At 43.1% G+C, this 15,713-nt stretch overlaps 1 protein-coding gene across 2 annotated transcripts; it reads right to left on the bottom strand.

Moving 5' to 3' along the window:
• Positions 1 to 654: 654 nt before the first annotated feature.
• Positions 655 to 13,644, bottom strand: mxra5a (matrix-remodelling associated 5a). 2 transcript variants are annotated; one of them, XM_085448717.1, is made up of 8 exons: positions 13,315 to 13,644; positions 12,856 to 13,085; positions 12,557 to 12,686; positions 11,537 to 11,927; positions 7,593 to 11,390; positions 5,970 to 6,885; positions 5,523 to 5,849; positions 655 to 3,730 (listed from the first exon to the last, which is right to left on the bottom strand). In XM_085448717.1, exons 2-8 carry the CDS (start codon positions 13,044 to 13,046, stop codon positions 2,140 to 2,142), a joined length of 7,344 nt encoding a protein of 2,447 aa, XP_085304843.1. In that variant the 5' UTR covers positions 13,047 to 13,085; positions 13,315 to 13,644; the 3' UTR covers positions 655 to 2,139. The 2 variants fall into 2 exon arrangements, with proteins under 2 accessions (XP_085304843.1, XP_085304844.1); XM_085448718.1 differs by lacking the exon at positions 13,315 to 13,644 and having other exon boundaries at positions 12,856 to 13,196.
• Between the last annotated feature and the right edge of the window lie 2,069 nt (positions 13,645 to 15,713).

The following is a 15,713-nucleotide window of genomic DNA, read 5'->3' as shown; positions in this document are numbered from 1 at the left end:
GGACCTGCATCACATGCTGCCCATGTTTTTGTCTCAAAGTTCCCTGGTTTACTTGGATGTTCTGTTGGACAGAGTCCTCTGAAGGGGACTTGGTGCTCATACAGTCACATCAGTACCAGGATCTTACATCACAGCAGGAGAAACACCCACTTGTTCCATACACCTCACAGGAGCACGTTTGTGTCATGAACGACGATCATCTATTGTGTCTTTATCAAGAAATTATGTCCTTTTTGTGCTTTTATGATTAATCTTGTGTCACCTTTAAAACTTCTCTACCAGACTCAGGATGTCGTAAACTGATCGTTGATTCTTCCTCCTCATTTTATTAGAGGACAATATGTGCTTTGTTCTGCTGGCCATTGCTTTGCACAACATGGTAAAAAAATTTACTTTTTTCATACTTTCTGTGTATGTATTATTGTAGGGTCGACCTTACATTATGAAGCACTTTGATGCAGACTGTGGCTGTATTCCCCGAGGCGACTCAGCGTAGCTGCGACCAGCTTCCCTCGTCCTAATTGCAAAGTTTGATCTATAAGGCCAGCTAAACAAAAACTGCACTCTTGAATTATTTATTTAGAGTTAGAAAGTTATATTTCCAAGAAAATACTACAAACATTTTTAGCAGAGTGGCAAAACATTCTTGAGTCATCACTTTTTCAATTTGTTCCCTTTCCAACCTCAGCAGAAATAAAGGTTTTGTTTTTGAGCTTAGTGGAAATGTGGAGGAATTTTATATTCAAATAAGGAAAACTGCTACGCATCACAGTCTGACAGACACAAATTATTTACATATAAGAACGTAGTACAGTGTCAGCACTCTGCAGAAGCAGATTCAAAGATGCTCCACGTTGCTGTGAGTTATTGAAAAATCTGCACCAAGGTACAAAAACATGGAAATATTCAGGTTGGGCCTTTATTATGAAAAGCACAGGATACCAGCAGTTTCAGCTTCTTTAAATAAAAATACAACAACAACAAAATTACATATATTCTCAGTCAATTTTATTAAGTTCAAAAGTATTTCACAATTAAATGAGCTGTTTAGCAATTCTTTACAGGCTGACATCATCTGTCCTTGTCAGAAATAACTGTTCCACTGAAGAAAAGGTACACATACAGCTGGGAATATATGCTCACTGATCAACTGGAGATCAGCCAAAGGATAAAATGTTTTGTCGTGATTAACTTTGAGTGGAGCTGATAGAGCCAAAGCCGGATAGTTTAAGGCCGGGTCTGCAGAGTAACTCTTTGCACAGCTTTGTCCCGCCAGGCTACATTTTAACATGCTGAACAGTTTGGCAGTCATTGGCGTAAATGCTAATTATTCCAATGTTGTTCATTTAGCACCAGTCTCATGTAGACGATTGTGGTTAGGCGTGATCCATCTGTCATAACCTGCACATCGCACCCCGGCAGCATCATAAGCAGCTGAGGTAATCACAAGCCAGCAAAACAAAATCGCTGTCCACATATTTAGTTTGAATACAAATGTAGATTTCCAATTAACAATTATATTACAAAAGTTTAGAAAAATAAATTAAAGCATTGCACATCCTTGATAAGATAAGCATCTTATACTAAAACGAATCAACATCATCTTCACTTCTTTACTGAATAAAAGAGTCATTTTGTGTTTTGCATGCTGGCATGCACGCTCCACGTCCCTGAGTCACTTGAAACAACGATGTTTTATATTATTTAAGTCTATCTTTATTACAGTATTTGTCTTGCACATAGCAGGTGAACACAGCTATTCTGCTTGATAGTGTGAAGTGCCAGCACAAGACAATTACTTTTGCTTTCTCTTTCCAGTTGTGTAGGCTAATTACCTCACAATGTAAAGTGGCCTGAGGAAATCGTTGTTGTGAATTGGTCCTCTATAAAAAAAAACAAAAAAACTGCATATATTTCCTACATGCTTGAAATGGGAGGTTTGCAAAATGGTGAAAACTGTAAACTGGCACTCGGTGTCTTCAACTAACGGCCTCTAAAGAACAAACACTCAAAGCATCACTGCAGGTTTTAATCAACTCATCATTATAACTGAAGTTATTACTACATGTGGTGATTAAACACTTCCTTTTAATCAGGCAGTTGTTTGGGCAGCAACAGACGAAGAGGAACGGTGACATTTTAGAACACGTTGAGAACTGTAGCTTTAGAGTCCAAGCCAATGGCGTTTCTGGCTGTGCATCGGTAGATGCCAGCATCTCTTTGTGTTGGATTCTGGATGATGAGGGAACCTTGCGGAAGGAGGTACTTGTTTTCAAAGAGCTTTGGCTTTGCATTGGCAGCCAGACGAATTTTGTCAGGTGTTTCCCATGCTACCTCAACTTTAGGGATGCCAGTTGCTACACAGTTTAACTGAACAGCAACTCCACGTTTAGCATAAGTCACAGAGGGAGGGCCGTTAGTAATTTGAGGTGCGTATGCTATTACATTTACCACAGTGGAGAGCAAGGAGCTGCCATATTCATTACTAGCTCGGCAAACGTAGGGACCCCGATCGTGGACTGACACTTGTTGAATGGCAAGGGTTCCATTGGGCTGTATGGTGTATCGCCCAGCTCTCTGTGGTCTGCTGAGGACGACTCCACTAGGCAGAGTCCATGCTAGTCTGAGTGCTTCACCAGTGGTTTGACAGTGAAGCCAAAGGTTTTCCCCATTCATGACACTGACAGGGGAATTATATCTGCTGTTGATCTCTGGTTTTTTTCCTGGGGACAGTGTAACAGTATGCTCCACAAGCCCCCTTGAATTATGTATCAGACAGCGGTACATACCAGCCTCAGCCATAGAGGGGTTGCTGATGATCAGCAAGCCGTCAGGCTGGTGGAAAAACTTGGAGAACCGAGCACCACTACGCAAAGGTGTACCACTGGGCAGGATCCAGGTGACAGGCAGTAGTATTGAGCCCTCAAAGGAGCAATTCAAAGCCACAGCATTGCCTACACTCAGTGACTGAACATTTGCTTTGGGAGCTCTAATTTGTGGCCTCTCATCAACTGTCTTCACATCCAAGTTGACCACCAACCTGACCTCTCCTCCTTCATTACGAGCAATACAAACCAGCTGCCCCGAGTCTGTCTCCTTGGGTGAATGGATTTCTAAGGTACCATTCTGATGAACTACCATTCTATTGCTGTAATATGGAGCAGAAAGGGTCAAATTTCCTGGCAGAAGCCAAGTGATTCGAGGGCTGGGGTTTCCATGTACATTGCAGTCCAGCAGCTTTTGCTGATTCTGAACTGCGGTTACTTTGATAGCATTCAAAGTTCCTCTTAACCCACTGATCACTGGAGGTGTTATCAAGACTTCGAGTCTGGTAACTTCACGGTCCTGTCCTGCATTGTTTCTAGCTATGCATGTGTAGTTACCTTTATCAAAACCTTGGATCTTTTGAACTACCAATGTCCCATCATCCAGAACCTGGTATTTGTCTAATGCAGGGAAAATCACTTTGTTTAAAGGGGATAACCATGTGATGACTGGCGCTGGTTCACCTTTGGCATTACATCTCAGTGTAGCTTCGTTGCCATAGAAAACGCTGACAGTCTGTGGGTCTTTATTTTGAATTTTCGGTGGGGAGGGTGCAGCTTTGATCTTGACTCTGACCTTCATCTCATCTTTGCTATGTTGGTTTTCCGCGTAACATGTGTAGTCACCTTGTTCTGGCATGCGAACATTGTTGAAGTAAAGTGTCCCATTGTCAAACACCACATACCTACATGTAGTTCCAGAAGAGAAGGATAAGAAATGGTTACTCACTGTTACACTTTCATGACTGGATTCATTGGTTGGCAACAAAGAGAATGTATTAAATTAATACAACATATATAATTACATTATTTAAATTTAAACTTCACATATTCATGTCACATGAAGTTCTTTTCTTACCAAAGGAAAAATAACTAGTGATTACACCTGATGTTTCAGTCTGACTGAAATCTGTTAATTTAATTAAATTTCAGTTAATTTCTATAGCGCCAAATGACAACAACAGTCGCCTCAAGGTGCTTTATATTGCACAGTAGACCCCTACAATAATAGATACAGAGAAAAACCCAACAATCATATGACCCCCTATGAGCAGCACTTTGGCGACAGTGGGAAGGAAAAACTCCCTTTTTACAGGAAGAAACCTCCAGCAGAACCAGGCTCAGGGAGGGGCGGGGCCATCTGCTGTGATTGGTTGGGGTGAGAGAAGGAAGACAGGATAAAGACATGCTGTGGAAGAGAGACAGAGGTTAATAACAGATATGATTCAATGCAGAGAGGTCTGTTAACACATAGTGAGTGAGAAAGGTGACTGGAAAGGAAAAACTCAATGCATCATGGGAATCCCCCGGCAGCCTACGTCTATTGCAGCATAACTAAGGGAGGATTCAGGGTCACCTGGTCCAGCCCTAACTATATGCTTTAGCAAAAAGGAAAGTTTGAAGCCTAATCTTAAAGTAGAGATAGTGTCTGTCTCCCGAATCCAAACTGGAAGCTGGTTCCACAGAAGAGGAGCCTGAAAACTGAAGGCTCTGCCTCCCATTCTACTTTTAAATACTCTAGGATTTCTCTAGGATGGTAAACTGTTCTTGAAGTTCACTGAGAGAGAAAGAGCTGTGCAGGAAGTGTGATTATGTTGTGGTGGAAGCAAAACAGCCAAAGTCAGAGGGAATTAACGATGTTTATCAAACATGAAGATTAGTTTGGATCTTCTTTTGCTGCTGGTTCAGTGAATTTTGGATGGAGAGAGACAAAACCTGCAGCATCAGAATCTGTGAGACGTCGGCCTTCAGCACCGACGGCGTGCCTGTTTACGTGCGGTCGGGTGAACGATCCACGCTCTGTGTTTATATCTTTGTGTGGTTGTTGAAATAGTTTAGTGAGCTTTGAGCACTAGAGACTCGACTAATCGTTTCCAAGGGAGTCTAGTTTTAATGAAATGAGACCAATGACATAAGACACCTTTCAACATATTTATGGGGTAGTTGCAGACTTTTCATAAGGCAAACTAGCAAAGCTATGTTTTTAGTCATTTTTGTTTAAATGGATACAATTTATTGGAGCAATATTGTACTTTTAAATAATTCATTTACTTGCTCTGTAGCTGCTCCTGACCCCATGGTGGCAGAATTGTTTAAGTTACAGTTAAGTCGAGTTCTTGCAGCAAAAGGGAAAGCACAGAGACAGAAAGAAGATTAGCTCGGTTTTCTGTAATAATGCCCAGAAGTTCATGAAACAGTTAAAGGAAGATGGATGTTCAGTCATTTCTCTAGTGACTAGGTTCCCACACTCACAGATCCTTCTGATAAACAAAGCATCACCACAGAATAGAACTTCATTAACCCTGGAGAACCCATGGGGTCGGATCTGACCCCATGGGTTCTCCAGGGTTAAAAATGGTTAAACTTCCATCTACACAGAAGAACTTGGATCAGACAGCACAAATGCTGGCTGGTGAAGGTGTTTTCCCCCTGTGTTAGACACTGGGAGCACTTTGTAGAAGTTAAAACAGCTCGTACCTGCGACTGCGCCCCTCAGAGACACCATCGCTCTGTTTGACTGGGTTAACCATCGTGCCATCCGGCAGAACCCAGCTGATCTCCGGGTTGGGGAGGCCAGAAGCCACACAGTCCACCGTCAGGTCCCCACCGTACAAAACCTCCTGACTGGATCTTTGCTGCTTCTGTTCGATCTTGGCTGGTCTGCTCAGCACGTGTACCCGCAGCAGCACGTGGTCGTCGCCCATCTTGTTACGAGCCACACATAAGTAATCGCCACTGTCCTTGTCAGTCACTGGATGAAGGCTAATGCTGCCATTGGGAAACACTTTGATTCTCCTGTCAAAACTGCAAAAAACAAACAACCAAAGTTGATGCATATGATTAATAATTAAGATTGCTTTGAATGATTTCTAATGACAACACTTAGTTTGAGCATTTTGTTTCATTACAAGATTTACGTTTCACCTGTACTGAGCATCTACTAGCTTCTTAGAAGGTGTCCTCCAGAGGATTCGGGGCTCTGGCTGTCCTGTTGCCACACAGTTTAGTAACAAACTACTCCCATAGATGACATGTGTTCTTTGGGGTGATGATAAGGTGATACTGGCCTTGGCAGAGGACAGATTCTTCCTTATGTTCAGGATCACAGTTCTCCTGCTGGATGCCACTGTGTTACTGGCTGAGCACTCGTATCTCCCAGCATCTCTTTTGCCCACACGCTGTATGTAGAGAGTCCCATTGGGGAAAACAATTAGGTTCTGTCCAGTGTCTAAGGATGCAGTGAGCTGTGCACCATCAGGTGTAAACCAGCGAATAACAGATGGAGGGGAACCTGTAGCAGTGCAGTGGATGTAGGCAGGGCTGCCTTCTGAAATGGTGGCAGTCTCATGATGTGACTGCTGAATCACGGGTGGCAATGCTCGGACATGAAGACGTACTGAAACAGAGTCAGTTCCAGCTGCGCTGCTGCCAATGCACTTATAAATCCCTCTGTCTGTATAGCGGGCCTGGCTGATCCGGAGGATCCCGTTATTTCCAACAACTACGTGCTGCTGAGACGGAACAGAAACGGAACCAGCAGCTACATGGACGTAGTTAGGGAGTACCCATGTGACCCGGGGCGCAGGATGCCCTTCCACTTTGCATTCCACACTGACTTTGTCACCTAGATGCACAGTCATTTCTCTGTGCTGAGGATGCAGGACCCGCGGAGGCTGAGACAAGACCACAAGGTTGACCAGCATCGTGTCCGTGCCGTACTGGTTCTGCGCTGTGCACAGGTATTGGCCTCCGTCTGTGAGCTGTGTGCTCCTGAGGATTAATGTACCATTTTGGTGGACCTCAAACCTCTGGACCCTGGTGTTCTGAGGAATATTCGCCCCTGCAAAAGTGGACAGACACAAAATGCACAGTCTTTTCTCAAACACAGAATAAAATTTAAGATGAAAATAATTGAGAGTATAAAATATTTAGCGTAAGAGAAATTGATGTCACATTTACATAGTGTACAAAAATACAATAAATGAGAGGACTTATTGAAAAATGCAAATATTTTAGTGTGATTGCCAACCGTGGAAAAAACCCCCGTACCATATAAGAGCAAAATAGTTACTTTTAATTATGAGCAGGCTAAAGGCCCTTTTAAAAACTCATATCATAATAAAGTAAGTAAGTAACATAGATTATAAAAATGTTACAAAATTCAAGACTATAACCATAATCTTACAAGTGCATCATCTACATCATAGCATCGTCAGTCATGGAGGTTATATGGAAACACATCTACAGTAATAAGGAATGTCTGAACATACTGATATGCTTGCAAATGTTGCTGATAATCTGCTATTTGATATACTATGTGCCAATATTTCCAATAAAACATCTTTGCAAGCTATATTTATATAAGTCTGCAGGTAGTTACATTTTGCTCTGGTTAACATTTCACTACATCAAAATATTTTTGGATGTTTCCATTTGAATAAATAAATGATATGTTTTCTATTTTCATAGCCATGTTTCAGCAGACAGAAGTATGATGGCTCTGAAAATGTATGGAAAAAAGAATGAATGAGGTTGAGTCATACATACCACTAAGAGCTTTGGTCCATGACAGGAAGGGCTTTGGGTCACCTTCAGTCTCACAGGGAAGTTGAACATCTGTTTCAGCTTTAACAGTGAACGTCTGGAAATGAGTCTTAGTTATCCTTGGCTTTCCTCTTGGAACAGATCCTTGTGTAGGTACCTGGTGCTTCCTGGACACATTGTGAGTACTTGTTAACAGTGTCCCTCTATGCGGATTCGTTTGGACTGTAGCAGTCGGAGCAGAGGTGACCGACTGTAAGACGATCTGTCTGCCAGTCAGACGTGTGCTAGTTGGTTTGTGGTCTGCCGACTGGGCTGTGGGCTGGAAGTTTAATTCTTTCCGTGGCTCTGATATGTTAATGATGGGGTTTATTTGTTGGTCTTCATTATGGCCGACTCTGATCCGGGGAGTCTCCTGCATGCTGGTCCTCAGTGAAGAGTCCATCTTGGCTTCTGTGGAAGATATTTTGGGAAGTGTGGTATCCACTGTCACTTTGACACGCATTATAGGATCAAGCCTCGGAGTGGCAGGAGAGGTAGGTTTTGCTTTAAAGGTACTAGCAGTAGAAGGAAAAACATTTTCATTTAGAGCTTCTTTAAGATTCTGAGCTACCTTTGAGGGTTTACTTTGACTAGAAGTATAATGTGAATTTTCAGGTACTGCAGAAGTCTGTGTAACACCCGGAGCTGTCTCCAAATAATCCTTGGAAAGTGTGCTTGGTGTCACAGTCAAGTCACTGGGAGTGTACCCAGAGGTTGTCTTGATTACTTGGTCGATCAAAGACGTGGAGGATGGGGACAGCGGTGCCAAAAACCCCTCCCCACTCTCATTCAACAGCATCCTCTCATTAGTTGTGTACTGCTGGCCCAGTTGGCTCTCCTCCACATTGCTTTGCAGTTGTAAAGTGTTGGTGGCGTAAAAACCCACCAACAAGCTGTCAGAGCTTGGCAGAGGTCCAAGGTCACCCATAACACTTGACCTTTGTGTCTCCTCAGGAAGCCTAATAGGTGGAGCAGGCGTGTTTATAAGCCTCTGCAAAGTGGCCGGTGTTGGTGCACTGAAGTGCTCTAGTGGACAGTCTGAAACTCCAAAGGCTGCTTGAGAGGTTGTCTTTGTATCACCCACTTCTGGAAAAGTTGCTGGAAGCGATGGTGCCGCTAACGTGCTTTTTAATAATGGCAGATGGCTGTCCTTTGTTTGGAGGAAAGAAGCTGGTGGGGAGGAGGGTTTAGTGGCTGCCTCGTGGTCGTGCCTGGAGGCTGTGCTTTCTTTATGACTCAGTTTTCCTGATGACGCTTCTTGGCTGCCAGTGAATGGAACAGTGGTACTGGGATTGGTTGCTGTAACTTCTGAGGAAGCTATTTTTAGCAGTGTGGAGGGAGTGGTCTTGACAGTTGCTGGGACAGCTTTGGCAGGTGTGATGGCCATAGACGGGACAGATTTCACAAGCTTTTGTTTCCTTCTGTTTGGCCTCCTCCTCTGACTCCCATTCCTTCGCCTGGAATTATGTTGTTGGAGGCGTGGAGGGGATTCAGAGCCTTCAGAGCCAGTTGTTGGAGATGCCCTTGCTACAGACTGCAAATCATCAGATTTTATGACAGGCTCACTAGGATATTTTTCTTCTTTGCTTTTCGTTGATTTGTTTGGATTTACTGAAAGGATCCTTTTCAAAAAGGGTTCGTTATCATTCCTCGAACTGGCAATAACCTTTAGTCTATCTGTATTGACATGCCTCTGTGATTCCTTGGACCAATCAGCTGTTTTATCCTCATTAACATCTGTGTTTGTGAGCGACTGCCAGAACGTGACAGCATACAGTGGAACAGATGTGGCCTGTGGGGAAAACACACTGTTTGAACTTGTGTGTAGGTCTAAGACCGCATCGTTGGATGTCTGTGCTGTTGTAGCTTGCATGCTGTGTGCGTTGTCTATAATGTTGCTGTTAGATGTCACACGTTGTGTGGCCTGGTCTTGTACATTTTGTTTATCAGTTTTGAACAGCGGATTGTGTACAGGAGTGTGCAGCGTCCTGAAAAAACCCTGCCGTGCCTGCTCAGTCACACTGTCTGCTGATCCTTTAGTAGCTTCATTTGACTGCGTTGTCCCCTCTGCAGCTTTCCTCTCTGTTGTGTGCTGAGTTGGGACTGGTGTCACAGCATTTTGAGCCTTTCTATCTCTAATCTTGGCCAAAATATGAGCCCATTTCTGTGGATCTATTTTACCTTTCGATATATTAATCCTCCTTGTGTTGTCAGTAGGATTCTTCCTGTCTACAACACGCGATCCTCTTGGTTGCTGAAGCATTGGGGGCTTCCGCCAGAAGTGCCTGGACGGGTGAATGCCCCTCCTGCTCGGGACCACACCTCCTGGAGTTCTCCTTCTCAAAGGCTCCAGGTGGCTCACTGGAGCCCCACCCTGAGTGCCTTCAGTGTCCCCTGATGCTTCTTCTGTGTCTTCTGTGGGGATTTTAATTTGAGTGTTGACTCCTGAAGCTGACTGAGGTGTTGCTGGAAACTTCCTGAAGTTGTGCCTGATAACAGCGAGTTTTGTGGCCAGTGTATCCACACCATGTTGATTCATGGCAACGCATTTATAATAACCACTGTCTAATAACTTGGACTGTGGAATATGTAGAGTGCCATTGGAATAGACTAAAGCTCTGGATGAGTTGGCTTGGAAACTCACGATGCTGCTGTTTGGCAGAATCCAGTTAATTTCAGCATCGGGGGAGGCAGATGCAGTGCAATGCAGGGAAATAGGTTTGCCTACAAATACCTCACTAGGTTTGATTGATGTTTCGTCCCTCGGGGGAGGGCTGGAGGATTCCTGCACTGTCAGATAGAACGGCAAGACAGCAAAGTCTTCGTGAGCCCTGGCGATACAGTAGTAACTTCCTGCGTCTGTGGGGCGGACAGCCTTAATAATCAACGTTCCACCGCGGGACACAGACAGTCTGTTGCCTGGACTTGAGTACGGTGCCTCCACTTTGGAGCCATCTGGCAGCATCCAGCGAATAACTGGTTGACCTGAACTGTGCACGCTGCAGTTCATTCGAGTTTGCTTTCCTAGGATAGCACTGAAGACTTTATGACTGGTGTTTGTTGACTCAATCGTGACCCATGACCTCTTCTGTCTTTGCACCTCCTCCGTCACCACCATCTCTGAGAGCTCTGTGCTCATACTCAATTTTGCCATCCTGGCTGACGACTGAAGCTGGTTCAGCTGAAGGTTCACAGATGTTTGCAGCAGCCATGGTGGTTGGGCTGTTATATTAACTTTGAGACCTGTGTAGTACAGGGCATCTTTCTCAGAGTCCTGTCTGTACATATGGGTTTGATGAAGGTCTTTGCTTAGAATAATTTCCCTCTGTAAATGTGCTGGCACACTGCTGTAGTATGCTATGAGCCTCCACAGTTTTTCATATTTTTCTCTATTAACTGGACAGTCCAGATCTACCGCCACTGTGATGTTGGTCAGCTGAGGCTGACTGCTCTGCTGCCAGCTGATCTTGGTAAGCTCATTAGACTTGCTAATATTACACATCAGATCCAGCTCATTCCCATGTTCATCAGCTAGGCCAAACGAGAGATTTCCAAATGGTTCTATAAAATCCTCTGTGGTCAAAACCTCACTCTCAACATCCTTAGGTGTGGACATCCTGTGAGGAAAGGTGATGACGGGGCTTCTGCAGACCAGGTTCTCCGCATCAAAGAGGTCCTTTCTCTGGAGGTGTCTGGGAGACGAGCACATGGGACACAGCTGGCCACTAGGAAGGGTCCTATCCTTTTTACATTTTACAACACCTGGGCAAAGAACAGAGCATGAGCGTTATAAAATCAGATCATCACGTCTCTTTGAATATTTTATGCATTTTGAGTCTTAGTTTACTTTAACCATCACAAAAAGAAAGCTCTAAATATAATTGCAGCGTACATATTAAAAATACCACCTGGAAACTTTTTATTCCAGTCATGGAGCCGCCTCATGCTGCAGTCACAGATCCAAGGGTTTCTATGGAGGTACAGGCTCTCCAACTGGGGCATGGTCCCTACCAGCCTGGAAGGAAGTGTCACCAGATCATTGTCTGACAGGTAGAGGTGCCTCAGAGTTGAGACATGAAAATGGCTTTTCACAGTGAAGGTGGTGAAGGTGTCTGGGTGCAGCTGCTGAAGCTGGTTGCCCTCCAGCTGCAGCAGCCAGAGAGAAGTGAGGCCCTGGAAGGCGTCTGGATGGATGTACTCCAGCTGGTTGTGATCCAGGTGTAACCTGGCCACAGACCACAGACCGTGGAGAGCGTGCCTGCTGATCTCCTTCAGTTTGTTGTAGCTCATCTTCAGCATCTACATCAGTGAGCAGGGAGAACAGAGAACGTCTCTATTGCTCATCATATTAGAGTACTTCTAGTTACATACATGAACCAGGCATCAAGGTTCAGCATCAAGGCACATATACATCATACAGTTTGTATGTCAGTGCTTTGTTTCATTAAAATTTCAGGGAGAAATTTGGGATTTAAAATTACACAATTTTTACTTCATATCTTACAAATTCTTAGGAAGAATCAGGAATTTGTCCAGCAGATAAAATGATTATTAAAGTTGGATGTCTTTTGTAAATTTCGATTCACAGTTTGGCCCAGGTTCAGATATCTTTTGCTTTTTTATTCCTAAAACTAGACTGTGTGGATAAATCTAAGATATTTGCACAATCTCATTTAAGTGCTCGTGTTGAATTAATCAGTAATATGTGCTGACTCTTTTGCACATTAGTAAAATAGTTATTATTGTATTAAAACCGAGCATTTTAGGAGATATAGGCTTTATGTATACACTCATAATCATATGTGTATGTGAGATACCATATGAGAGATTATGAAAGGCTCAGACTAATATGGATTCATCATTAAAATTCACTGTTTTGCTCAAACAACAATCCCCCTGCCACCATTTATTGATTTAGGTCATTGCACCTGAAGTGAACTGAGCTCCGTGAACGCTCCATCAGGTAGCTGGTGAAAGTCATTCCCATGAAGCATGAGCATCTCCAGCTTCCTCAGGCCCATCAGTGATTTGTCAGTGATGTTATTAATTTTGTTGAACCTTAAATAACAAAACCAGAGTGGAGAGGATAACAGACATGAAACCAACTCATGCACTTCCTAAGCCTCGGTCTTTACATAAAGCATTTCACTGCATTAAGTGTTTAATCCAGTCACTGACAGTTTAATAACCATGCTAAATCAATGCTACGGATGCCAGAGCGACTGACCCCAGGTTCATGTGTTTCACGTGTTTGGGTATAGCTGCTGGGATGGTGAGAAGGGAGCGGAAGGTGCAGTGGAGCTCGGTGGGCTGAGGGCAGGAGCAAAGTCGGGGGCAGAAGCCACAAGTGGCAAGAGGAACAATAATCAGCACCAGCAGAGTGTTTAGGACGAACTGAGAGGGAAGATCCATCTTCATCTGCGGGATTATCCGTCACAGCAGCTGCCTGTAAAGTCACTATAATGACAGAACAATGAAAAGAGTACAGAAAAACCCAGCTGCTCACTTTCTGGTGAAAAGGCTCGCCTGAGATGTCAGTCATAATCTGTCAAAGGTCAACTTTACTTTCAGCACTTTCATCCCCCATGCATGACTTTGAGGCTCTGCTGAATGATGCACATAGCGCTGAAGCAAGGTTTCATAAACGTCTGCTTGAAGCACTGCAGTCAAATGCAGATATCCTTACCTCCTCTCCTGCAGGGGGGCTCCTGTGTCCCATTTTAACGACACTGTTAAAACCGAAACTTTAAGATGACGTGCTGCAGAAAACCCCAAAAAGCAAAAACGATTTTAAAGTACAGTCCTCCTGATCACTGACTGCTTTAAGCAGTGACCCTGGTTGTGAACCTCCGTCGGGGAACGAGCGGTGAGTCTCCTCCGCTCGCTCGGCGGAGACCCGACAGGAGGAGGGGCCAGCAAAGCCCGTGGAGGAGAGCGTAGACGCTGAAGGACGGAGCAGCGATGTCACACCGCTCTCTAACAACTGCTGAGTGTTTAGATATGCTTCGTGAGTCATACTGAAGCTATTGGGAAGTAGATCAACGCTGGAAGCTGAAAGAATGAGGAGGAGAAACTGTTGAACTACACAAACTGAACAAACTTTGACATTTAGGCTGCTGCTCGGACCGCAGCCTGTTAGCCTGCTCTTCACATTACTGCGGGGATGTTTTATGAGTATCAGTGGAAAGCATTTATATCTGAGCAACACACGTGACCTCAGATTAAACCCTAAAAATGCTATTGAGTTGAGCGCCATTATAATAGTGAACGCATAACCAGTACATATACCTTGGCATGTTTTAGTTCTTTCATAGTAACACTACTACTCCATTAGAGTACCATGGTTTAAAAGATGGTTAAAGCTATTTTCCCCTTTTTGTACTCTCCCACATGCTGCTCGGACAGCTTTCATTCCTCCTTTAATCCACGAGAATCCACACTGATCATATTTAAAGGATAACTGAGAGGAGCGAGGCTCAAAATGTGCGAGTGGTCGTTCCAGCTCACAAAGGTAATATGGAGTTACTACAGTTTATTATCGTAGAGTCTTACATAAAAGCTTGTTAAGCCATAGCTGCAGTTGCAAATTAGTGAAACTTAATAGGATTTCTTCATTATTAACACATCAAATTTGGACTGATCCATCCCATAATGAACAAGTCTTTCATCTCCTTCTAGAACACACAGGCGCAAGAAACTAAGTGAAGCTCTGAGGTAAAGATTTCTCAAAAAGGGAGTTGTTCCAGGTAATGAGTGGGTGTGGAGGCTTTTAGAGCTTCTCCTTCTATTAAATGTAGACCAGGGGTGTCAAACTTAGGCCCGAGGGCCACATCTGGCCACCGAGATAATTTCATCTGTCAATTATGAACGACACCTTGGTATGTGGGAGCATTATGCACTCCACACTGTATATAAATGCCACTTGTTTTGCACATATTCAACTCTGTATATTTTATATATTTTATTATTGTGTGGATGCTTTAAGCATCCACACTATTGAGTTCCTGTTTCTCTTTATTCTTTATTATTATTGTGTGGATGCTTTAAGCATCCACACTATAGAGTTCCTGTTTCTCTTTATTCTTTATTATTGTGTGGATGCTTTAAGCATCCACACTATTGAGTTCCTGTTTCTCTTTATTCTTTATTATTATTATTATTATTATTCTAGTTGCTTCCGTACACTTTTCGCCGTTAAACTACTTCCACAATTTTCAGCCGATTTTCACCGTTCAAATTTTAAACTATTCAGCTATTTTTGCTCTTTCCTGCTACGATTTTTGCTATTTTTAACTATTATACTTTTTAAAATATTCCACTTTTTTCCTTTAATTTGTCCCATTGAAATGAATGGGAAACTTCAGCAATTCTGCTAAAATTTGCTTGTTTTTGAAACTTAACTACTTCCTCATATTTTCACCTAGAACAACCATTCAAACTTTAAAATGTTCACAAATTATTGGGCTATTCAGGTATGATTCAGCTTTTTCAAATCTTTTACTGTTTTACTTTTATGCCTCTTAAAGTTTTGAGTTGCAAAATTGTGATTTTTCACAAAATACATGTGTTGTTATGGTTGCTATGCTCTTGGCTTCCAGTGTGCCACTGAAGGTTTTGCAATTTTCACTTCATGTCCGAACAACTTCCTGCTACTTGCTCAATTTTCACTCAACTTCCACAAATTATACATCAAAACGTAGGTATTTTTGCTGGCTTTCAGAAAATGTCACCATCATTGTTGTGGGATTTATAGAATTTTTGCAAATCTCCTCAGACTAACACAAGGTCAGAAAACTCTCCATATAAAGTGAATGGAGAGCTTGTTCAAAATCACCGCTGGATTTCTGTAATGAGAGGCATATTCGAATCGTCATATCTCCTTAACGAAGCAAAGTTAAGACATGAGGCTTGTCCCCGAATATCTTCAGACACCCCTGACGCTCACAATTCAAGAATTTCTTTCTCACCTATTACCGTTCTGAAATGAGTTGGACTTGTTTGAGGGTAGGAAATTCGTCCTTCGCTCAGATTTCTTCAGATTTCAAACTGTGGAAATGAACCACTTTTTTCTCTCGTCATAACTTT

This window comes from Copadichromis virginalis, linkage group LG23, assembly GCF_057382275.1.
Source record: "Copadichromis virginalis isolate Kocher_CV1m ecotype Utaka linkage group LG23, C_Virginalis_male_GT1.1, whole genome shotgun sequence".
NCBI lineage: Eukaryota > Metazoa > Chordata > Actinopteri > Cichliformes > Cichlidae > Copadichromis > Copadichromis virginalis.
This window is presented reverse-complemented; position numbering and strand designations above follow the sequence as displayed.